This window comes from Bos mutus, chromosome 1 (assembly GCF_027580195.1).
Source record: "Bos mutus isolate GX-2022 chromosome 1, NWIPB_WYAK_1.1, whole genome shotgun sequence".
NCBI lineage: Eukaryota > Metazoa > Chordata > Mammalia > Artiodactyla > Bovidae > Bos > Bos mutus.
Genome location: NC_091617.1, coordinates 95,173,088 through 95,198,879, shown reverse-complemented (window position 1 = coordinate 95,198,879; position 25,792 = coordinate 95,173,088). Strand labels below are relative to the sequence as shown.

The following is a 25,792-nucleotide window of genomic DNA, read 5'->3' as shown; positions in this document are numbered from 1 at the left end:
ATCACTGACTGGCAGTTCAACGAGCAAACCGGTGAGTAACAAGGAGCCCTGGTACTCAGAGATGTTTCTGGGATGTTACAGGAGTAAACAGGAAGCTTAGAGGAAGCAAACAGGAAAAGGTGTGTCCTTCTTCCTCCAGCCTTGCGAGCTACCCCGATGGCCAAGCAGAAATGGGGTTGGCTGAGTCCTGACCCCATCACCCCTGAGCAGAAGCTAGCAGGGTGGTCTAGAGCTCACAAACAAGAGCTTCATAACAGGTGCAATTGGTGTAGTAGAGTCTACCAAGTTTTGCCAAGACCAAGAAATCAGTCTTTTTTTTTTAAACGAAGACCAGAAATCAGTCTTTCAACATGCAACTTATTTTCCTTTTGGAAATGCTACACCTGGAAAAAGCAAAATGAATTTATTTTATGTGGTCCCTAAGGGCAGCACCTTAATCTAGAGGTGTAAGTAGAGAAGCAGATTGTGGCTCAATGCAAGTCGAAAATTAGAGGTGTGTAGTACAAATAGGTGGCTCAAATTCTATGATATTCCTGGGATTTGTTTTAGGTCAAAATGTCTCCAAATGGCAGTACCTTCAGATGAAACATAAACATGAATATTAACTACCATACATTGACTACTTATCAAATGGTAGTGAATTAATTCCTTAATATATGTCAGTTCACTTTATTCTAATAGAGCCTTGTCATATACTCCCACAGAGGCTCAGAAAGGTTAAATAACTTCCCTGAAGTTATACAGTGCAAGGAAGTGATGTCTACATTTTAAACCAATCCTATCCAACCTCAAAGGCCTGACATGCCCTACATCATATACACTACATTATATATAAACAGAACCAAGGTGGTGAGATCAGGGTGACTGAGGTCATTCAAGCAGAGGTTGTTCAGTTGCTCAGTCATGTCTGATTCTTCACGTCCCCATGGACTTTAGCACACCAGGCTTCCCTGGCCTTCACTATCTCCCGGAGTTTGCTCAAACTCATGCCCATTGAATGGGTGATGCCATACAACTGTTTCATCCTCTGTTGCTCCCCTCTTCTCTTGCCTTCCATCTTTCCCAGCATCAGGGTCTTTTTCAGTGAGCCAGTTCTTTGCATCAGGCGGCCAAAGTATTGTAGCTTTAGCTTCAGCATCAAGGCTTCCAATGAATATTCAGGATTGATTTCCTTTAGGATTGGCTGGTTTGTTCTCCGTGCTGTTCAAGGGACTCTCAAGAGTCTTCTCCAGCACCACAAATTGAAAGCATCAATTCTTTGGTGCTCAGCCTTTTTTAGAGGTAGTTATTCATAATCTCATCTCCCCCAGAATTCCTTGTTCATATACATTTGTAATGTGACCATAGGGAAAATATTGGATGAACAGGTTATCTTCTTCACCTGGGGATCAACTGAGAGCCTGGATGGGGTGGTAGTATGTCCGACTAAAAAGTCCTACGCAAGTGGGTGTGAACATGCAGCATGAGGAATATGCTGGATAGAAGTTTGTCTCTGCCAGGAACAGTAACGGTGGTGTCTATATCATCCTTTCTTCCTGTCACACGGGGACGGGAGCTTTGTTGAAATTTCAGTAGACAGAGGTCAGGCCTCATGTGAGAGGCAAACCTCATTCTGCAATGTGAAGATCATCCTCTCACAAAGCACATCACATACACCTTGGTGATGCTCCCTGGCTAGGCAAGTGCTCACTTTCTCTCCAGCTGAGCCTCTTACCTTCAGGGGTCCTTTTCATTCTGTCTGAATAAAGCCAATTATCTGTAACACAAGAGAATGAGTACTTGCTCTACAGCCAGAGCACAATACTCACCCAAACCCTGCAGGAGACATCTACGTCTTTAAATGGTCCACAGCACCTGTGTGCAAAGTCTCAGAGTTTAGGCAGATAACAAATGACATGAGCACAGATCAGGCCAGTGGATGGTGGTGGGGTTGAGGGGATACACCATTTCACCATACTTCTCTTACTTGACTAAGTTGCTGTAAAAGCATCACCAGTTTACGGTTTAAAAAACTAGAACAGTTACAGAAAGATATATAAAATAAAAAGTTTAACACAAAAATTCTGCTCTGTTTATAATGAATAACCAACAAGGACCTACTGTGTAGCACAGGGAGCTCTGCTCAATGTTAAGTGGCATGCTGGACAGGAGGGGAGTCTTGGGAGAGAACAGATACATGTGTATGTATGGCTGAGTCCCTTTGCCGCCCACCTGAAACTATCACAGCACTGTCAATCAGTTATACTTCAATATAAAAAGTTTAAAAAAAGAAGTTTAATTTCTCCATCCACATCCATCCATCCATCAGGTAGGGGCGAACCAGACTCTACTATGCGTACTGTAAGCTGCTTTGTGTACCTCACACTGTATCTTGGAATCTGCCCAACTTCAACATATACACTATCTCATTGTTCAGATGGCTGTGTAGTATTCCTGTGGGCAGCTGTGCCAGTCTTTATTCAACTACGAATGGGCTCCTGCCCACAGAGAACGTCCGTCAGTGAGTAGTTCTGTCAAAGCAATAAATACATAGGACTATAAAACACTCGGCAAATCCCATCTAACTGAAATGAAATTCAAGTTAAAAAAATAACAATTTAAACAGCCTAGGAATTTTGAACAGCTTTATTAATTCCAAGTCTTTTGAATGCTTATTATTAAATGAGCAAGCTTTCATTATTGCCCCACGTACTTATCAGGAAAATGAAACCTTGCCTTTTGCTTGAAGTGTTTTGACAGATTTTCTGAAAACAAGAAAGGAAGGGCTCTAGGGGAAAGGGTGAGATTCTGGCTCCTCCTTAGGGTAGGGGCTACTTTCAGGCAGTGGCATACTGTGCCCAGCAGGTATCAGATAAAACCAGACTGCAAGAAAAAGCATGGGCTCTTCAGCCTATTTTCTTATATAGAAGCTCCTATTTTACTGAATTGCTATAGTTTAAAAAAAACACAGCAGTTTCTAAAGACATTAGGCAAATAAAATAATACTCAGGGGCTTTCCTGGTGGCTCAATGGTAAAGAATCTGCCTGACAATGCAGGAAACACAGGTTCAATCCCTGCCCTGGGAAGATCCCACATGTTGCAGAACAGATAAGCCTGTGCACCTCTATGTGTACTGTATTGAGTCTGTGCCCTAGAGCCCAGGAGCTGCAGCTACTGAAGTGGAGTGCCCTGGAGCCCATGCTTCGCAGCAAGAGAAGCCTCCTCAAGGAGAAGCCTGGCGCCATGACTAGAGACTAGCCCCTGCCTGTTGCAACTAGAGAAAAGCCCGCACAGCAACAGAGACACAGTACAGCCAGAAGGAAATGAAAAAAATCTTTAAAAAAAGAAATAAATAATAAAACCAAACTATATTCCTTTGCATTTTGTCTTTATTGGAAAGAAAGGGCTTTTGTGAAAGAAAACCTGACAAAGCCCAGTGGCCTTCAACTTAACTTTTATTCTAAACATGCCCACAGCAGGTGAGAGACTCGAGTGCTAGGGTCAGTCTCTGAGGCTAGGATACACCCTGGGTCAAATGGACAACCAAACACAGCAACAAACCACTGAACTTTGATAAAGTCGCAAATGGACTTTCTAGGAAAAAACTGCATATACAGGTAGAGCGTGGCTAATTCCTTTTGCATAGTGAGTATTCAATAAATACACACTGAGTGAATGAATAAATGGTTTTGAAAGTCGATGTATTGTTGAGCTGTCTCCTGGTGACTGGCCACATTCCTAAGAACACTAAACAGAAAAAAAGAATAAGATCTGATGCTGAGAAAGAAGTAGCAAGATTATTTAAAGTATAGCTTCTCTGATCCACAGAAAAACTGCAAGGTGGTTGGAACGAATCTTCAGAGAACCCCCAAATCTTCTTTTCTGCTTGGTCTTCCTAATCCACCCTTTGGTTGTGCTCCTTCTTTAACTCATGACAAGTGGCCAGCGAAGCTCATATTCTTGCCATGACTTCCTCCTCTTACACAACCTACGTTTATGACAATCCAAACAAAGTAAGTTGCACTGAAGGTGTAAAATGGCTGATATGGTTGAATTTGTTCTCTCATCATGATCCTTTATTTTTTAATAAAAAACACAGAAATTAATCTTTGATTTCCTAGTGTCTCAGGACCTTCCAGCACCTCTGAAATGTCCCAGTGCAGCACGATGCTCCCTGTTATTCATACATCAGGTTGTGTCCACACCCACGGTTATGCATCAGGCTTTGTCCACACCCACGGTTATGCATCAGGCTTTATCCACACCTACGGTTATACATCAGGCTTTATCCACACCTACGGCTATACATCAGGCTTTGTCCACACCTATGATTATGCATCAGGCTTTGTTCACACTAGGATTATGCATTAGGCTCAAAAATTTTTCACCAACCCCAAGCTATATTCCTTAATCTGACTATAAACCATAATCTGAAGAAAGAGATTCAAGATATCAGTTTACTTCCAAGCCTCGGCTTGATCAGAGGAGTCCTCTTCTAGACACTCTACTGAAAATAGCTAAGTCACAGGGATCTATTTTATGCCATAGAACAAAAGTCCCATATATATTATAGGCAGACAAAATACTTACAGGCTAAAATGAGATTAAATGTTTGAAACACTCTGATTCTCTATGGTATGTTATAAAGCAATTTAAAATATCTGTGGCCAAGATATAGACCAGTTAGCACTTGTTAAGTATAACTATAGTTTGAAGAATTGCTTATAGCCAATCATGGTACACATATCTGGTCTGGGACATATATTTTGTAGTGGCTCCTCTGAAGGGATTTGCAAATTAAATTATTTAAATGTGCTTATCATTAACAGTTGAAATAAATGACATTTATTTTGGCAAAAGATTAATTTTTAACTTGGCAGCTGCGTTCAGACAGATTGTTGTCAGGTTATTACAGTGACTAACTGTGAAAGAAGGAAGAAATTTACAGAAGATTATTTTGTTTTTAGACCTTCAAACTTGCATTTCTCCAAAGAGGCAAATAATTTTGTCAGTGCCCTGAGACACTGGGTCCCAAAGACATTGCAATGTTTGCATCTTTGTGACCTGATTTCAATAATAACACCATATGTGGAGAACTAAAAATGTTCTTTAATAGAGGAATTCTTCAAATATATTCTTCAGAGGCTGTTTTGTTGGTAAATTGGACATTTATATTTTATATATTGGATACTTATACTCCTATATATATTTATGTAGGAGTGCATCATAGAGAAACATGGTAATATTTAGGAAAATCTCTGAACAGAGAGCTTGGAGATATGGGGGCCAAGTCTGTGAGAAGACACCAACTGGGTGTGCATTGTGGAGTTCCCACATCCGTAAGATGAGGGTATTTCAAAGTAATCATTAAAGTCCTTTGGTGAAAAGTCCATGCACCTGTGGAAAAGAGGAGGCTTCTTGGAGGAGAAAACTTACACCTTTCCACTTAAACACTGCTTTGAGTTACTAGCAATTTTCCAGTTGATGATACAAAACGTCAAGCCACAAATCAAATTTCTATCAAACATGGCAATAGGCTATAGAAACACTGTAAAGTAGCTACCAACCTATCTGATTCTCTCTCATTTTGAAAAGAAACTCTAATAATTAAACTTTGAACTATGTAGAAATGACTAAATATAATTGTTTTTAACCAGAAAAAGATGACCTAAGAAAACAAACTCATGTCTTGATTTCTTTTAACATAAAAAGCTCTCAGAATACATATGCTTTGCCAAAAATCTAAACTACAACCAAAATAGAAATCTATTTTCTAGTAAGAAGCAAGAGAAGGTTAAAAGAACATAGAAAATGGTTTAAATATATATATACATATACATATTTTTTGTACAAATAGGCAATGAGATATGATGGGTGAGTTTGTTAAAAAGATTCTCATTTGAATGTCATAATTTTAAACTCAAGAAATGTCTTTTAGTTTTCCCTTTGGATTATACAAATCACAAGACCAAAGCCATGAGCAAATTCTCTACAAGTCTCAGAGGGAGATGTTTAGGCATGCCTGGAAACTTATGAAGAGTAAGAAGACACACCTTGAAATCATACGTGGCATCTGGGTTTTCATCGCAGGCAATAACTTCTGGCGCCATCCAGTAGGGTGTTCCGATGAAGGTATTCCTCCTGCCCACTGTTCGATCAAGCTGGGCACTGACTCCAAAGTCCACTAGTTAAGGGAAGACAAATGAATAGTTTGTGATCGAAGGTCTTATATGGTGATAAAATGAATATTTTTTTATTGTGGTAAAATATACAACATAAAATTACCACTTTAACCACTTCATAGTGGACAGTGTTGTGGTATTAAGTACATTCAGTTTCCGGTGCAACCATAACCACCATCCAACTCCAGAACTTTTTCATCTTCCTCAATTGAACCATTAAACACTAACTCCTCTTTCTCCCTCCTGCCCCAGGTGCCTTGAAAGCACCATTCTACTTTATGTTTCTATGAATCTGTCTACTATAGACAGATACCTCATATAAGTGGAATCATGCAGTATTAGTCTTTTAGAGACTAGCTTATTTTACTTAATGTCATGTCCTCAAAGGTTAATGCATGTTGCAGCATGCATTAGAATGTTCTCCCTTTTTAAGACTGAGTATTATTCCACTGTCTGTAGGTGCCACATTTTGTTTACCCGTTCATCTGTTGAGGGCACTCAGGATGCTTCTTCCTTTTCACTACTGTGACTGCAGTTAAATTAAATACGTATATTCAATTATTTTAGATTGGAGTATAGTTGATTTACAATGTTCTGCTAGTTTCAGATGTAGAGCTAAGTGATTCAGTTATACATATACACAGGTCTACTCTTTTTCAGGTTCTTTTCCCTATAGGTTATTACAGAGTACTGAGTAGAGTTCCCTGTGCTATGCAGTAGGTCCTTGTTGATTATCTATTTTATATATAGCAGTGTGCACATGCTAATCCCAACCTCCTAATTTATCCCTCCCCCACCTTTTCCTTTTGATAACCATGTTTATTTTCTATGTCTGTGGGTCTATTTGTTTTGTAAATAAGTTTACTTGCATCATTTTTTTTCAGATTCCACACATAAGTGATATCATATGATATCTGTCTGACTTACTTAATTTAGTATAGTAATCTATGTGTGTGTGTGTGTGTGTGTTAGTTGCTCTATTGTGTCTGACTTTTTGTGACTCCAAGGACTGTGGCCTGCCAGGCTCCTCTGTCTATGGAATTCTCCAGGCAAGAATACTGGAATGGGTAGCCATGCTCTTCTCCAGGGGATCTTCCCGACTCAGGTCTCCTGCATTGCAGGCAGATTCTTTACCATCTGAGCCACCAGGGAAGCCCATGATAATCTCTAGTGAATGTATATGTTTAAATTGCATATATTAATATAAATGGATAAAGTACATCAATGAGAAAAGCACAAGGAGTTATATCTGGTTATATCAGGGCTCCATGGAGGACCAAAAATAGGTGTTAAATAAAAGGCAAGCTTGGACCATAAAGGAGAGTGTTTAGAGGATGCAAATACAGTGGTAATCAGCTAAGTTTCCACAGTCAGACTGCCTAAATTTGCATCTCATTTCTGACACTTATTCGTATGTGACCTAGTAGACAAACCTCTTGGAGCTTCATTTTCTTAATCCATAAAATGAGGATGCTGAGAGTCACGTGGAGCTGCTGTAATGTTTAAGTGAAATCATCTGCCTTCAAGCATTTTGTACATGATCTGGAACATAACAGTCCCTCACAAGTAACTGTTAATAGTGATGAGTGAACATTCTGAGGATAGCTTATGTAGTCAGTACATATGTAAAGGTTTTCCCTACCTAATGTATGCTTTTGTTTTAAAAGAGAATATTCATGAGATGAAAGCTTGGCCCCAAATGCTAACTAAGAAAAAAAATGGAAATTGTATATTTTAACAAAAAGGCAAGAGCGAATGTTTGGGATATAAACATAGGAGATAGTTAAGTCTCTTTGAAAAGAAACAATCATGGACAGTGATTCTTTTCTAGAAGACAAATTGCATCTCTTATAGGATATCTGTCAATGTATGCTCTTACTTGTATACATCAAGCAGTCAAATGCATGTGGGCATTCTCTACCTCATCTGGAAAATCCCAGATTTATTGTGGGAAGGGCTCTAATGGAAAGGACCAGAGAAAAGGATTCCCTCACTGATAACTCTGGCAGACGGAAGTGGGATAATCAATATGTGTGTAAAGTAGAATATCAAGCATCCATTTTGTACAGGTGCCCTAGGTAATAATGAAATCGATGTAAACAGCACTTAAAATATAGGGGAATATAGCAGGAAATTCATTATTCTAAATGTGTGTGGATATTTTCAATTTAAAAATAAGTCACCGTTGTTCTGTTACAGCAGCAACAACATAAACAAACTATAAGATATGGGAAACCATTTCAAGGTCAGCCACTTCTAATCTAAAGGCTCTTTGCTTAAAAAGTAAGCTCAATTATTTCTACACATTGATTAAGCACATGGTTCTCCAGTTCACTCCTAAAAGTGCTTTTAAAAAATGTTTTTTAAATAGGAAAAGAAACATGTTCCTTTCCATTCCAGGTACAATGACCTCCAAATACACAGTGATACATTTACATTCATTATTCAAAAAGAAAAACAGCTGAAACAATCCTACCAATTCCTATAATTCCTAGGCTCCCTGGATTCTATTCTTACCTAGTTTCACTTCTGCATTTTCAGTCAGCAAGACATTCTGCCCTTTAATATCTCGATGAATCACTTTATGCTGGTGCAGGTGACTCAGCCCCTGGAGAGACAGAGTTGGGAAAGGTTAATAGGAATATAGATTCAGATGCAAAAAAATGTATTTTGGATGTTAATGATCCAAAAAATTCAAACTTACCCAGAGATCCTTTCATTATTGTATTCATATCTTTCATGTGGTCATAATTCAAATGTAGCACAATATTCATTTATTCTAAACTGCAAGCAACTGATCAGTATAAACTGAAATATACAGGCAGTCCTTACAATGCATGGTGCTGTGCTAAATGAAACACCTGCATATCAACTTCGATCTCGGGTAACAAGGAACCACACAAGCCGTGATATGACTGGTTCCAACATGCACATGTCTCAGCTAACAGCACTCTGAAAAGTCAGGACCACCTGCATTCGCCAGCTGGTACCCGGAACATCTACCGACTCTGTACAGAAAACTGATTTAACAGAAGTCCCCACTTTTGGGGGCAATTTTTGAATTTAAAAGTTTAAAAGTTATCTTCTATTATATAATTTTAATTAAGCACAGTATTACTCAGACCAAGCAAGAAATTTCCCATTAGCTTTAACCAATGTCTCACATTAAAAAAAAAGGAAAATAGCAATTTTTACTTCCTTTGTTAATGTTCACCACTGTCATTTTTAGTGCTTTATGATATTTGTGACTTTGTGCTCATTATGTGAAATAATTATTCAGGGACATCTCAACCTCATTGTGTTCCATTTTTCCATGAATTATCCTGACTTTGGCTTTTATGTGGTATGTGTTCTAAAAACAGACTTGTTCTAAGATACACTGTAACCTAAAGGAATCTGAAATTGGCATACTGAAGCAAATCATATTATATCAATGCTTGCTAACTCAAGCACTGGATACCCAAGTGTTGTCATTTTTTATTTATTTTCTGTACTTTTCCCCATGCACTGTAGCACTGCTCTGGGTGTAAATCAGGTGACCAGAAGAAGTGGGTCTGGTCTGCTCATGGACTCTCCATTCTGTTTCCTTGGCCATTTGCCTATCCTTATGACAATACCACCCTGTCTTAACTACTTAGCAACTTTATAAGAAGTCCTGAAAACTGGCAGCATAAATTTTTCACCTTTGTTTCTCAAAATTGCCTCGATTATTCTTGGCCTTTTGTTATTTCCATATAATGTTTTAAAAATCAGCTTGTACCTCCACAAGTGTATCTAGAAGGATTTGAATAGGCAGTTTATGATACCAAGGATCAGACTGGGGAGAAATAACATCATTACAATATCAAGCATTCTAATTTATGAAATAGTTTTATGTTTTGTTCCCTTATATTAAGAAGGCAGGACAAATAAATAAATGTCAAGCAGATATAGTATAGGAATGTTCAGTGGACATATAGTAGCCTCCTTATTAATAGCAAGAGATAATTCAACTGATCCAAACAAACTAAAATATGGCCAGTTATCTTCTTCCTAAAGTGAACTCAGCAAATCTGACACTGCTGTGCAGACTGTCTGACTCTGGAATTTGTGGGCAAAACTGGGCAGATGGGCACATTTTTGCCCAACTGTTTCGACCGATTTTAGAGGTTGTCTCAAAGAAACTTTTTAAGGCAAAATCAGTTAAACTAGGTTTTATGTACTAAAACGGCTAACGTCATACAAGCCTTAAATTAGTTATAAACCTTCACAAGTTGAAAATTCAAACAAGTGACCAAAATATCTTTAAACAATCCATCTCCTAAGTGGAAAACTATCTTTGTGATCTAAAATCAGAATTCCAACCGGAAACTCCAAAGAAAATGAATCCCAGGTTAAGGGCAATCACCCAACTAACCCTTCAAATGAGAGTGCACGTGCCTATCCAGTTTTTTTGTTGTGTGTGTGCTCAGCTGTATCTGACTCTTTGTGACCCTATGGACTGTAGCCTGCCAGGCTCCTCTGTCCATGGGATTCTCCCAGCAAGAGTACTGGAGTGGGTTGCCATTTTCTCCTCCAGGGGATCTTCCTGACCCAGGGATCGAACCTGTGTCTCCTGCATTGTCAGGCAGATTCTTTACCTTTTGAGCCACCTGTGAAGTCTATTTAGAATGGCTCTCCCTTCATAACAACAGACCACAACACACACCACTGCCACCATCACTGTTAGAATAAAGCTCTAAGGAGGTTTCCGACATGAATTATGGAATGAATTAGTGGAAGGTCAGTGTAAAGTTCAATACCTCCCAAGGTATCCCATGTTGTCACTTACTCGTAAGATCTCCCTGCAGATGTACGCAATCCATTCCTCCTTCAACGTGTTACCTTTTGTGTTCTTGATCAGGTCAGTGACAGAGCCCGCACCGCAAAACTCCATCACCAACTGGCAAAGGAAGCAAATAGGCCATTATTATAATTGCACTCCAAGACTTCCACTGTGTTAAGAAAGCATAAGGTGTCCAGTTGGTTGCTTTGGAATGCCATTTCTGCAAAGAAAAAGTGATCATAAAATGACATATGAAACAAGTTTTTATCTTTAATTTTTCCCCAAATGATAGATTTTTTTTGATGTGGACCATTTTTAGAGCTTTTATTGAATTTTGTTACAAACATTGCTTCTTTTTTTAATGCTTTATTTGTTTGGCCTTGAGACATGTGGGATCTTAGCTTCCTGACCAGGGATTGAACCCTTATCCCCTGCATTGGAAGGTAAAGTCTTAACCAATGGACCACCAGGGAAGTCCTGGAAAGATTATTTTTAATTTTCTAAACTGAAAATTACAACTGGAAATTGAGGAAAATCTCCATATTCTAAGTATGTGTTTTAAATGAGGGCAGCTAGGTTGGTTCAGATGGAATTGAGACTATCCTTGTGGTTTCATTTAGCGGTCAAGCTCATCTTTCCTACAGAAGTAGGCTCATCCCCCTCTCTGAAAGAGCTGTGGCTGTCTAGGCAATCCCAAGCCAGAACAATAGAAGTGCACACTGTTTATGTTATTGGTTTGTAAGTGGCACTGTAAGCTGTCAGAGTGAGGACTATCTGCTTTTAATTAACTTCAGCAAATGTTCCCAAGAGGCTGGACATATCAGATAAATTCACTAAACAATAAGCCCTAATTTAGCACCTTTCATCCAGAAAGCTCCAAGTTCTCTATAAATATAAACTCATTATAGTACTCAGCAACTTTATAAAATAGGCAGAAAATAAACATCTCCCTTACTTAATGGAGAAGTAGAGACTAGAAGAAAAAAAGCAATCCATTTGCTTTTACATTCATTTTCTACGTTTAGAAAAACACATCCATTTCCATACATCCTCTCTCTTCTTCAAAAGTCTTCAGCAAAAGTCAGCTTATTAGGTACTTTTAAACATAATTATAAGAAAATAGTTTAGGATGACTAGCAATCAGTGTCTGGCTTGACGCTAGAAACAGAACTAAAATAGAGACATAATGAAATCACATTGATGATTTTGGCTTTGTCCAAATGTGCATTCCTAACATCAGCACCACGTCACCAGGTCCTAAAAGATAACCCATCAGGATGCAAAAATCTTTGGGCAGAAACAACGTTCTCTTTTTTCTAAATGCCCAGGTGAAACTCAAAAAATTATTTAAAAAACTGATAAAATTAGTTTTCTGAATGAGTTTCCAGTGTCATTCTGATTTGTCTTCTTATGATTTTATAAAGCATAACAAAACTCTCAGGGGCTCTTGTAAAGAAATTTGAAAAGTGCCACAAAAGAGCATGCTTCACCCGCCCCAAAAAGCTGTAAAATCATCATATATGAGAGCCAGGAAGCTACGAAAGACTGTAAGATCATGCTAGAAAGGATCAAAGAGTCAACTTTAAGAGGTCTCACTGGCCCAAATGGGATAATCTGAGAATCAGAAGCAACTGACAAAGAATTAATCTCAAAAATATAAAAGCAGCTCATGCAGCTCAATTCCAAAAAAATAAACGACCCCATCAAAAAATGGGCCAAAGAACTAAACAGACATTTCTCCAAAGAAGACATACAGATGGCTAACAAACACATGAAAAGATGCTCAACATCACTCATTATCAGAGAAATGCAAATCAAAACCACTATGAGGTACCATCTCACACCAGTCAGAATGGTTGCTATCAAAAAGTCTACAAACAATAAATGCTGGAGAGGGTGCGGAGAAAAGGGAACTCTCTTACACTGTTGGTGGGAATGCAAACTAGTACAGCCACTATGGAGAACAGTGTGGAGATTCCTTAAAAAACTGGAAATAGAACTGATATATGACCCAGCAATCCCACTGCTGGGCATACACACCGAGGAAACCAGAATTGAAAGAGACATGTGTACCCCAATGTTCATCGCAGCACTGTTTATAATAGCCAGGACATGGAAGCAACCTAGATGTCCATCAGCAGATGAATGGATAAGAAAGCTGTGGTACATATACATAATGGAGTATTACTCAGCCATTAAAAAGAATGCATTTGAATCAGTTCTAATGAGGTGGGTGAACCTCAAGCCTATTACACAGAGTGAAATAAATCAGAAAGAAAATCACCAATACAGTATACTAACACATATATATGGAATTTAGAAAGATGGTAACGATAACCCTGTATGCGAGACAGCAAAAGAGACACAGATATAAAGAACAGTCTTTCAGACTCAGTGGGAGACGGCAAGGGTGGGATGATTTGAGAGAAGAGCATTGAAACATGTATATTATCATATGTGAAACAGATCGTCAGTCCAGGTTCGATGCATGAGACAGGGTGCTCAGGGCTGGTGCACTGGGATGACCCTGGGGGATGGGATAAAGAGGGAGGTGGGAAGGGGGTTCAGGATGGGGAACACATGTACACCCATGGCAAAAACCACTACAATATTGTAAAGTAATTAGCTTCCAATTAAAATAAATAAATAAAAATTTAAAAAAAGAATAATAACTCCAATGTCTTGAAACACACGGAATATGCTTAAGTAAATGCATTAAAAAAAATCCCTTCAAAAAGAATATAACTGGCACTGTTTGAAGAAACTAAAGAACCAATTTCTTATACTGAAACTGGTAAATAAAGGGGAAAAAATCAAGAATTTACACTGCCTTTCTTTTACAAGTTTTACCGCCGTGATTACATAATAAAAGAGCTAAAACTTTTCTTCACAAAAACAATATTTCATCTGATAAATGAAAATGACATAATGGAATTAGAATGTCACTATTTCACAACCTCTGATAAATTAGTGGATTTAAGCACCAATCATCAATGGCTGCTAACATAAAAAGAAAATAACCATGAACATGGTATATTTCTCCATCTATTAGTGTCCTCTTTGATTTCTTTCACCAGAGTTTTATAGTTTCCTATATATAGGTCTTTAGTCTCTTTAGGTAGATATATTCCTAAGTATTTTATTCTTTTCGGTGCAATGGTGAATGGAATTGTTGCCTTAATTTCTTTCTATTTTCTCATTATTAGTGTATAGGAATGCAAGGGATTTCTGTGTGTTGATTTTATATCCTGCAACTTTACTATATTCATTAATTAGGTCTAGTAATTTTCTGGTGGAGTCTTTAGGGTTTTCTATGTAGAGGATCATGTCATCTGCAAACAGTCAGAGTTTTACTTCTTCTTTTCCAATTTGGATTCCTTTTATTCCTTTTTCTGCTCTGATTGCTGTGGCCAAAACTTCCAAAACTATGTTGAATAGTAGTGGTGAAAGTGGGCACCCTTGTCTTGTTCCTGACTTTAGGGGAAATGCTTTCAGTTCTTCACCATTTAAGATAATGTTTGTTTGCTGTGGGTTTGTCATATATAGCTTTTATTATGTTGAGGTATGTTCCTTCTATTCCTGCTTTCTGGAGAGTTTTTATCATGAATGGATGTTGAATTTTGTCAAAGGCTTTCTCTGCATCTACTGAGATAATCATATGGCTTTTATTTTTCAATTTGTTAATGTGGTGTATTACGTTGATTGATTTGCGGATATTGAAGAATCCTTGTATCCCTGGGATAAAGCCCACTTGGTCATGGTGTATGATCTTTTTAATGTGTTGTTGGATTCTGATCGCTAGAATTTTGTTAAGGATTTTTGCATCTATGTTCATCAGTGATAATGGCCTGTAGTTTTCTTTTTTTGTGGCATCTTTGTCAGGTTTTGGTATTAGGGTGATGGTGGCCTCATAGAATGAGTTTGGAAGTTTACCTTCCTCTGCAATTTTCTGGAAGAGTTTGAGCAGGATAGGTGTTAGCTCTTCTCTAAATTTTTGGTAGAATTCAGCTGTGAAGCTGTCTGGACCTGGGCTTTTGTTTGCTGGAAGATTTCTGATTACAGTTTCAATTTCTGTGCTTGTGATGGGTCTGTTAAGATTTTCTGTTTCTTCCTGGTTCAGTTTTGGAAAGTTGTACTTTTCTAAGAATTTGTCCATTTCTTCCACGTTGTCCATTTTATTGGCATATAATTCCTGACTTCAGGCTCTACTACAAAGCCAGTCATCAAGACAGTATGGTACTGGCACAAAGACAGAAATATAGATCAATGGAACAAAATAGAAAGCCCAGAGATAAATCCACACACCTATGGACACCTTATCTTTGACAAAGGAGGCAAGAATATACAATGGATTAAAGACAATCTCTTCAACAAGTGGTGCTGGGAAAACTGGTCAACCACTTGTAAAAGAATGAAACTAGAACACTTCTAACACCATACACAAAAATAAACTCAGAATGGATTAAAGATCTAAACGTAAGACCAGAAACTATAAAACTCCTAGAGGAGAACATAGGCAAAACACTCTCCAACATAAATCACAGCATGATCCTCTATGACCCACCTCCCAGAATATTGGAAATAAAATCAAAAATAAACAAATGGGACCTAATTAAACTTAAAAGCTTCTGCACAACAAAGGAAACTATAAGCAAGGTGAAAAGACAGCCTTCAGAATGGGAGAAAATAATAGCAAATGAAGCAACTGACAAACAACTAATCTCAAAAATATACAAGCAACTCCTACAGCTCAATTACAGAAAAATAAATGACCCAATCAAAAAATGGGCAAAAGAACTAAATAGACATTTCTCCAAAGAAGACATACAGATGGCTAACAAACACATGAAAAGATGCTCAACATCACTCATTATCAGAGAAATGCAAATCAAAACCACTATGAGGTACCATCTCACACCAGTCAGAATGGCTGCGATCCAAAAGTCTACAAATAATAAATGCTGGAGAGGGTGTGGAGAAAAGGGAACCCTCTTACACTGTTGGTGGGAATGCAAACTAGTACAGCCACTATGGAGAACAGTGTGGAGATTCCTTAAAAAACTGGAAATAGAACTGACATACGACCCAGTCATCCCACTGCTGGGCATACACACCGAGGAAACCAGAATTGAAAGAGACACGTGTACCCCAATGTTCATCCCAGCACTGTTTATAATCGCCAGGACATGGAAGCAACCTAGATGTCCATCAGCAGATGAATGGATAAGAAAGCTGTGGTACATATACACAATGGAGTATTAGCCATTAAAAAGAATACATTTGAATCAGTTCTAATGAGGTGGACGAAACTGGAGCCTATTACACAGGGTGACGTAAGCCAGAAAGAAAAATACCAATACAGTATACTAACACATATATATGGAATTTAGAAAGATGGTAATGATAACCCTGTAAGCGAGACAGCAAAAGAGACACAGATGTATATAACAGTCTTTTGGACTCTGTGGGAGAGGGAGAGGGTGGGATGATTTGGGAGAATGGCACTGAAACATGTATAATATCATATATGAAATGAATCGCCAGTTCTGGTTCGATGCAGGATACAGGATACTTGGGGCTGGTGCACTGGGACGACCCAGAGGGATGGTACGGGGAGGGAGGAGAGAGGAGGGTTCAGGATTGGGAACACATGTACACCTGTGGTGGATTCATGTTGATGTATGGCAAAACCAATACAATATTGTAAAGTAATTAACCTCCAATTAAAATAAATAAAAAAAGAAGAAAGAAAAAAAGAAAATAACCAGCTAAGATTTATCTCTTGATTAGAGTAACACAACATCACCTAAGGAGTAATCGTGCCCGAAACAAAGCAAAACAAAAAACCTCAAACTAAATTTGATCAAGCATCTAGTTTCAGTTACCAATTTACAGGAAATTAAGAAGACTGAGGAGCAAACATGTTACATGATGGGGATACAATCCATAAAACCTAGGATAAAAAACTCCAAAGGGTAAATGGCCCATTTGCTTCAACAAATATATATAACGAAAGAAGAAGAGATGGAAGGGAAATCTGTAGGTTTCATAACATTTAAAAAGGTCTACTAACAAACTGCAGTGAATGCAACTTATCTGGACACTAATTTTTTTTAAAAAAAAGCTGTTTAAATTTTTGAGAACAATCTACAGTCTAGATATTTGCTGACATCAAGGAAATGTGGTTGACATTTTTTAAGGGTGATGATAGTATTTTGGTTATGTGAAAAAATAATTCTATTTTAGAGAAGCATACTGAAGTATCAATACTAAGGATAAAATGATATGATGATAGTCTCTTCTACAAATGAGGCTGGGTCAACTGGATATCCACATGTAAAAGAATACTGTTGAATCCTTACCTCATATCACATGTAAAAAATTATCTCAGAATGAATCAACGATGTAAATGTAAGAACTAGAACTGTAAAACTCTTAGGAGAGAACAAGGGGTAAATTTCCACCACCATGGACTTGGCAATGGTTTCTTAACTTTGACACTAAAAGCACAAACAACAACAACAACAAAAATAAGTAAAGGAGAGAAATTGGATTTCATCAACATTAAAAATTTTGTGCATCAAAAGACATTATCAAGAGGGTGAAATGACAACTCACAGAATGGACAACACATGTGCAAATCACATAGCTAATAAGGGTCTAGTATCCAGAATATATAAAGCACACTTACAACTCAACAAGAAAAATATAAACAACACAATTGAAAAAGGGGTGAAACACCTGAATAGGCATTTCTCCAAAGAAGATATACAAATGACTAACAATCACATGAAAAGATGCTCAACGTCAAAACCACAATGAGATACCACTTCACACCCTTTAGGATGACTATAATTTAAATTAAAAAAAAAAAAAAGTAAAACAGAAAATAATGTGTTGGCAAAAATGTGAAGAAATTAGAACTCTCCTACATGGTTGGACAGAATGCAAACTGTGGCAAACAGTTAGATGATTCCTCAGTAAGTTAGAAATATCATCAGTCAGTTCAGTTCAGTTGCTCAGTCGTGTCCAACTCTTTGTGACCCCGTGAATTGCAGCACACCAGGCCTCCCTGTCCATCACCAACTCCCAGAGTTCACTCAAACTCACATCCATCGAGTTGGTGATGCCATCCAGCCATCTCATCCTCTGTTGTCCCCTATTCCTCCTGCCCCCAATCCCTCCCAGCATCAGAAATATCATATATATATATAAAAGAAATAGCATATGACCTAGCAATTTCACTTCAAGGTATATACCTACCCCTCAAAATTGAAAACATGTGTTTAAACACTTGCATATGAATGCTCAAAGCAGCACTGTTCACAATATACAAAATGTGGAAATAACCAAACTATCCATCATCACAGATGAATAAATAAAATGTAGTATATCCATACAGTAGAGTATTATTCAGATATGAAACGGAATGAAACACTGATGCATGATATAATGTGGATGAATCTTGAAAACATCATGATACTAATAACTCAAAGAAGCCAGAAGAAGAAAGCTATATGTTGTATAATCCACTTACATGAAATATCCAGAATTGGCAAACCCGCAGAGAACGAAAGCAGATTAGTGGTTTTTCAGGGGGAGGGAAGAATGGGAGTTGCAGCTTAAGGGGTAGAGAGTTTCTTTCTGGAGTGATAAGAAAGTTTTGGAACTAGACAGGGGTGATGGTTGCACAACACTGGGTACTTAAACCCACTGTTATATACCTTAAAATTATTAAAATGCCAAATTTCAGGCTATGTGTATTTTATCAGACTTTTTCTTTTTTTAAAAAAAGATGATGAAATTTGTTTTAAAATAACAGAAGGGAGGAAGTAGATGGGTGTATAGGTGGGGCAGGATTGACAACTGGTTGACAATTGTTGGGGCTAGTTTGGGGCACATTATACTGTTCTGTTCATTTTTGTGTATTTGGAGGATTCTGAATAAATACAAAGTTAAAGAAAATCCTGTTTATGTAAATTGTGTTTCAAAAGCAGCAGGATGGACCAAAGAAACATCCTTGAGTAGAGAGAGAACATTTTCTTCTAGAGAGCAAAACATGTTTGTGTTCCTTTTCCAAATCCCATTTTGAAAAGCAAGTGACCATACCTCCTGCAAGTATATCCACTGCTCCTGCATCCGCTGGAGAAAATGCCCCAGCGTTGAGCTCTATTAGGCCACATAATTATAGTTCCCAAGGAAAGCAGTGGAAGCCCTCTGACTCCAGTCTTTCAAAATTAGATTGGACAGAATACTTTCAAATATTCAGTAGGAAACAATCCCGTGCTAGCCAGGCACTAATGTCAGTGATTTCTATAATTTGCTTCTCCATTCAGCTCCAGCTGAAGGCTGCTAAGTTCTTTTCAACTCACTATGGAACAAAATGATTGTTAAATTATGTAACGGGATTTTTTCCTTTTTAAAAAAAAAAAAAGGAAAGAGAAAAAAAGAAACCAGCATTTGCTAGCAGTCGGTTCCTGCAGCCTCACAGCAACACTGATAATTACTGCCACTGCACAGTGGGGACCCTCCCTCACCACAAGTAACCTCATCACATTAATAAACAGAAACAGAGCTCAACATGCCAAGCCCAGCAGCGATAAGTCAATAACTTCACATCTTGCAAAGCAAGAAATCATGCATCATTAATATTTTCCCTGAAAGAAAGTCCTCAAAGAGTTGACACTGGGGCAACAATACTTGCTAACATTTACTGAGAAGCTACCATGTGCCAGGCACAGGGCTGAGTGGTTTGCACTTGCTGTTTCATTCATTCTGCTTCCCCTCAATTCCCTTTCCTTTCTTTATTTGGAAATGAAGCTTAGTTTTGGTCCCCAGCCTTATTCATGGTATATATACTCATTAAGTAACTAGAGCAGGTTGAAAGCATCATACTTTCTCAATTACTAGCTAAATGACCTTGGGCATGTTCCCTAACTTCACTGGGTTCAGCACTCCGCCACCATCGCTATTAAAACAAAAGCATCAGCCTTACATAGTTGATGTGAACACTGTCTTACAGAATATAAAGCTTCTGGTAGCCAGAATTCTCAGATTCTATTATTTATCCATTCTTTGGTCCGTTTGCCTTTATTAAAAAAAAAAAAAAAAAGAAAATTCCAACTTGGAAGACAGCATTAGTAGCTTCCCAAGATCCACTTCACTCAGATGGTTAGGAAATGGCTAAAAGGGCACCTATGAAGGGCACTGGGCACATGTGCTTCTAAAACTTCTGTTAATGACAGAAGGCCAAGGATGCAGCTCTTTTTCTTCAAGCTTGTATCACACAGCAAGAAGACACATAGGTGCATTCCAGGACACTGGAGCTTTTTATTTGGCAGGCTGGAAGATGGTGGGAGAGGTTTAAAAAGAATCTTACATTTGAAATTCTCACTCACTAGCACCTACATAACTGGGTCAGAAAATGAAAATACACATGCATGTCACTTGGGAAGAAAGGAGGAAGGTGAAGTTGAAGGTGAACACAGAAGTGCGCTCAGGCACGATGGGGGCTGGGCCGGGGCCGTACCTGGAAGCGTGTCAAGGAGAAGATATTTAAAAAGCAGCACAGTGTGTATAGTGCAACCCAGTTATTAGGGAAAAGGTTGCTTGGGTTGTTGAACGTGGGAAGCTATTTCTATCTAAACTGATAAAAATTTTAAAACAAAGAGTTCTAGCATATTTCACAATTTGCATGGTTGTTTATCACTTTTTTTGGGTGGGGGGTCTGATGAGCAGGAGGTTTTCTCTTAGAGTTTGTGGGGTAAGGAGATTGTTTTCTTTTAATGCCCTCCTGTTCATTCCTCCTGCTTCAGGACAGTACAGAAGTCAAGGATCTCTGGCCTCAGCTGATCCCAGACGGAGTTTCCGAAGCACTATCTCAGCCCTCCCTGAGGTCACCCCCCTAACTGGGAGGGGCATGGGTTTGGAATCAGCAGATGTGGTCACTTCTAACTTGCCCTTTCCAACCCTAGTCACCTCTGAAAGAATTTTAAAAGGTCTGTTCTCAGAATCAGCCTAAGAGGCTTAGGATGACTTCTGGGGTCCCCAAGGTATTATACTCACTTGCTAGTCAATTGGTTTTATGTTCCTGTAACAAGAAAAAAAGTTTTAAGGTATTTTAAAACTGCAGGACTAGCCCAGACTGTCTTGACAGCAATATATTAACCCAAATGTCACTAGTCAGTCACCCAGAGATTCCTTCCCTTTTATAGTAAAAGGGGAGATGAGAGATAGGACAGGAAGAGGAAGGAGCAGGGGGATGAAGGTCGACCTAAAATGAAGGAAGTCTGCACCAAGGGCTTCCCTGGTGGCTCAGTGGCAAAGAATCCACCTATCAACGCAGGAGATGCAAGAGACCTGGGTTCGATCCCTGGATCGGGAAGATCCCCCGGAGAAACAAATGGCGACCCATTTCAGTATTCCTGCCTGGGAAATCCCATGGACAGAGGAGCCTGGCAGGCTACAGTCCATAGGGTCACAAAAGAGTCGGACACGACTCAGTAACTAAACAACAACCGCACCAAGCGATTGCACAAACAATCTAAGAAAAGGGGAGGAAAGATCAACATCTAAGAATTCACAAGTCTGCAAAGGATCAGCCTACTGACCTTGAACGTCCAGAAGCATCAGCAAGGCACAGGATATTCTTATCATGTGCAGGTGGGAACAGCCACAGATCCCATCTGCATGATTTACGAAGGTGTAAACAAAACCCAGACTCAGTACTTTGTTACAGAATGCAGCTTCATTTGCCAAAGGTAGTTTAAGTCGCACAATAAAAAACATTGTGTGTACAGAGGTACACCAATTGCTGGGTATACATTTATCATTTCAGTCAACTGATGCTGTTGATGTAAAGCAACAGCAAAACTGTTGGCAATTTCAAATTGGGAAACCAACTGAGAAACCTAAACAGGTTTTTGCATTTATTTTTAAACCAGCATGTATTTGGGGAAACAAAAACTCCTTTGGCTTCTGAATTATATTTTTAGACTTGAAAAGAGAATGCTTATAACTACAAATTCTAAGTGTTCCAAAGACAAAAAGATGAGCCCCAGTGATGTGAAATCTCAGATTTTGTCAATAAAGTTTCTGGATATGTATTTTGAGAATAACAACCAGAGTTTGAATGTACTAAGCCGGCTGGTATTCTTAGCGACAATAAACCTGCCCAATTGACAGCTAGAAATGCTCTGTGGTCGCCCATGTCTAAGGAGAGAGCCGTCTCAGAGTTAGCATGGTAGCATTCAAGTAAAGAGAAGTTAGCTGCCTCCTGGATTTGGTACCTGGCGCTCAAATTTCTTAGAAAGCATGCAAGATCTTCTGAAGGGTATTTCCTATTAGGGGTAAATCATAACATGTCCATTTGAGCCGTGGATCAAATCAGAGACTAACCTCAAAGGCTACATGAAATTTACAAGTCTGCCTCTTAGAAAGAATTTACAGGTAGTGACAGGGGAACAAGTTTTCAGAAAACTTAACAACAAAAAAAGAAAAAAACAACACTGGCTTTATAAGACTTAGGACTAACGACTAAGAAACTTGGTAGTTGAGGATTCTGAGAAGTGTAACGCAAATAGGAATATTGCCTTTGACTCAAAATCAATCTAGAATAGGAACCAGAAGGTTATGTAGACCATTAACAGAGTAACTTTCTGCTAAGTTGATTCAGTCCTGTGTGTCCAACTCTTTGGGGCCCTGTGGATCATAACCTGCCAGGCTCCTCTGTCCATGAGATTCTCTGTCCATGAGATTCTCCAGATTGCTTTGCCCTCCTCCAAGGGATCTTCCTGACCCAGGGATGGAACCCTAGTCTTTTATGTCTCCTGCACTGGCAGGTGGGTTCTTTACCACTAGCGCCACCAGGGAAGCCCGAAAGGAAGCTTAGCAGAGGATGGTTGCTGAGCAGAGAGAGTAACTTTGGGCATACATCAAGTCTACCTTTTGCTAAGGTAAAAAGCCGTTTAAGCACAGTTCAAATGAAATTCATTAGAATAAAAAAAGAAATCATTTTTACACTCTTGTCACTTAATCACCCATTAATTCATAAAAATGGCTCCATTAAAGCTGAACTCAAGCTCAGTTGCACAGTATTAAATCAGGTGTAACTTTAGCTCTGTGTTTGTACCTAAGTAACTTACATTCTGTGTCTATAGCTCATGCAGTGGGGCAGCTCCAAGACTGGGAAACAGTGTACAATCACTCCTCCCACTATTTATTCAGTCTTAAAATTTTCCACTCACAAATAATAAGACTCAGTTACTTCTCCAGACAAGTAACCTAGGTTGAAAATATGAAGGAAGGGAATTCTTTAGTAATAAAACTGCATGCGTCCTCAGTTACTCAGTCGTATCTGACTCTGCGACGCCATGGACTGTACCTGCCAGGCTCATCTGTCCATGGAATTCTCCAGGCAACAATACTGGAGTGGGTTGCCATTTCCTTCTCCAGGGGATCTTCTCAACCCAGGGACTGAAGCTGTGTCTCCTGTATTGGCAGGAGGATTCTTTACCACTTGAGCCACCATCTTACTTGACCAGCCTACATTTTAGAAACTAATCAGAAATTTATTTCCTTTTATAAGATATTCTAGCCCTGTGATTGTTGTGGTGGTATCAAAAGAGATGGCAAAATATGTGTGATTTTGCTTTCTAACTTGAGGAAATTCGTCCATTTAATAGACAGGCCTTGTCACTCCCCGGAGAAGGCAATGGCACCCCACTCCAGTACTCTTGCCTGGAAAATCCCATGGACGCAGGAGCCTCCTAGGCTGCAGTCCATGGGGTCGCTGAAGGTCGGACACGACTGAGAGACTTCACTTTCACTTTTCACTTTCTCGCATTGGAGAAGGAAATGGCAACCCACTCCAGTGTTCTTGCCTGGAAAATCCCAGGGACGGGGGAGCCTGGTGGGCTGCTGTCTCTGGGGTCGCACAGAGTTGGACACAACTGAAGCGACTTAGCAGCAGCAACAGTCACTCCCAGTGTCTGAAGGGCACGCAGCAAAGTAGAAGGCCTCTCTTTGCTGAGACAGAGCAGAATGAGATGGCCGTGTTGTGTGTCAGGGTGCCTTGTTTCGGAGAGATCGGAATCTTTATTGAAAGAGCTCTCTTTTTTGATTTCCGGATCAAGCCCTGAGCAGCTGATAAGGGAGAATTACTTGGCCATTATCAGAAGTAGTTGTATTTCCACAAAGAGCTGGGACTAAACAAGAGTTTATCTCTGTGACAAGACTGATAGAATTCACACAGATTATAATTCAATCAGACACCTAAAACAGCACCTATATTGGCTGGTGGCATATGTGCAAACCCCTGGCCTCTAGCCACAGCACAAGAAATACCTGGGGAATAGTTCCTGTGGTCTGAAAACTGGGAATAAATGTTAGAGTGCTACTCTTGGTTGCTACAGGCTCTGTCTCTATTTAATTCATAATAATATTTTTAAAGAAATGTAATCCTAAAAGAATGCCATTAACCCAAAGAGTCAACTCTCTGTGACCTTTGCAATTATTTGCTAAAACACTCCCAAAGGGTTTAATGTACTTTTCAAAGTGTATTTCTAAGACTTAAGAAATACCATCTTCATAGCAGCAGCTAACAGGTCTCGCTATCCTCCCGGAAAGCTGGGGAAACTGAGAATTTTCATGGGAAATTTTCATGAATGAAATTGAATAGTGAACTCAAAAATAAATTTTTTTAGGGACTTCCTTGGCTGCCCAGTGGTTAAGACCCCATACTCCCACTGCAGGGGGCTAAGATCCTGCATGCTGTGGAGTGCAGGCCCCTGCCAAAATACACGTTTAAACACAAAGCTTCAGTCCTACTTGGAACACCAACCTTTGACCTATTTTTTGCAACCTCTGAAACTATTTTTCACAAATAAAAGGAGAAGAATGCAGGGTTTGATTCTAGCATCAGGCAGCTTGAGGTTAGCTAACACACTAGTTTCATCACCCAGTAGCTGTGAATCCTCAAGCAAACTTCTTAAGTTCTCTGAGCCTAATTTCCTCATCTGTAATAAAGTGGGGATAATGAGAATATTTAATTTGTAGAGTAGTTATGAAGATATAGTGAAATAATATGACAACGCAAACAAATACATTACTCTGCACATGTGAAGCAGGTGATAAATATTACTTGCCATCGTTGTTAACACAGAATGCCTATGGTTTGATGAGTCAGAGGACTTGGACCCAGTACACACTATTATATTCCGTAACCAAGTTTGCATCAATATTGTGATCTGATACTAATTTCCCAACTATTATGTTTCTGTTCTGCCTTTAATTTTTTACAAAGAAAGAAAGTGAAGTTGCTCAGTCATGTCCGACTCTTTGCGACCCCATGGACTGTAGCCTACCAGGCTCCTCTGTCCATGGGATTTTCCAGGCAAGGGTACCGGAGTGGGTTGTCATTTCCTTCTCCAGGGGATCTTCCCAACCCAGGGATCGAACCCGCGTCTCCCACATTGCAGGCAGACACTTTACCATCTGAGCCACCAGGGAATTTCTTATCAAATAGAACAACTAGAAAAAGAAATGATGCTCTTGTACCTATGAGGAATTTCATAGCTTTGTATTGTTATCCTCAGTGACACAGAAGCGAATGGACTAGCTAATGGGGACAGTCAGAACAGTCCTCTGCGTGGGCACAAAAGGGCATCTGACAAAAGGGAGGTCCTCTGCTTCCAAGCAGGACGTGGGGCCTGAAACTACTGTGTTTTGCCACCAGCATCTGATTGCAGGTGGGAAAAATGGAATGTGAAGGCAGGGGTCCTCCCCACGTGGCCCGTGATCACTACTTACAAATGCCCGTGAACTTCA

The 25,792-nt window shown here is 39.2% G+C and overlaps 1 protein-coding gene across 9 annotated transcripts in view; it reads right to left on the bottom strand.

Moving 5' to 3' along the window:
• TNIK (TRAF2 and NCK interacting kinase) overlaps positions 1-25,792 on the bottom strand; it is a 406,980-nt gene that overhangs the window by 125,545 nt on the left and 255,643 nt on the right. For all 9 annotated transcript variants that reach the window (XM_070373248.1, XM_070373278.1, XM_005905573.3 and 6 more), the window contains exons 5-7: positions 10,973-11,083; positions 8,680-8,770; positions 6,034-6,164 (exon numbers count right to left, since the gene is read on the bottom strand). In XM_070373248.1, coding sequence (XP_070229349.1) covers positions 6,034-6,164; positions 8,680-8,770; positions 10,973-11,083 — 333 coding nt within the window. The remainder of the gene's footprint in view (positions 1-6,033; positions 6,165-8,679; positions 8,771-10,972; positions 11,084-25,792) is intronic.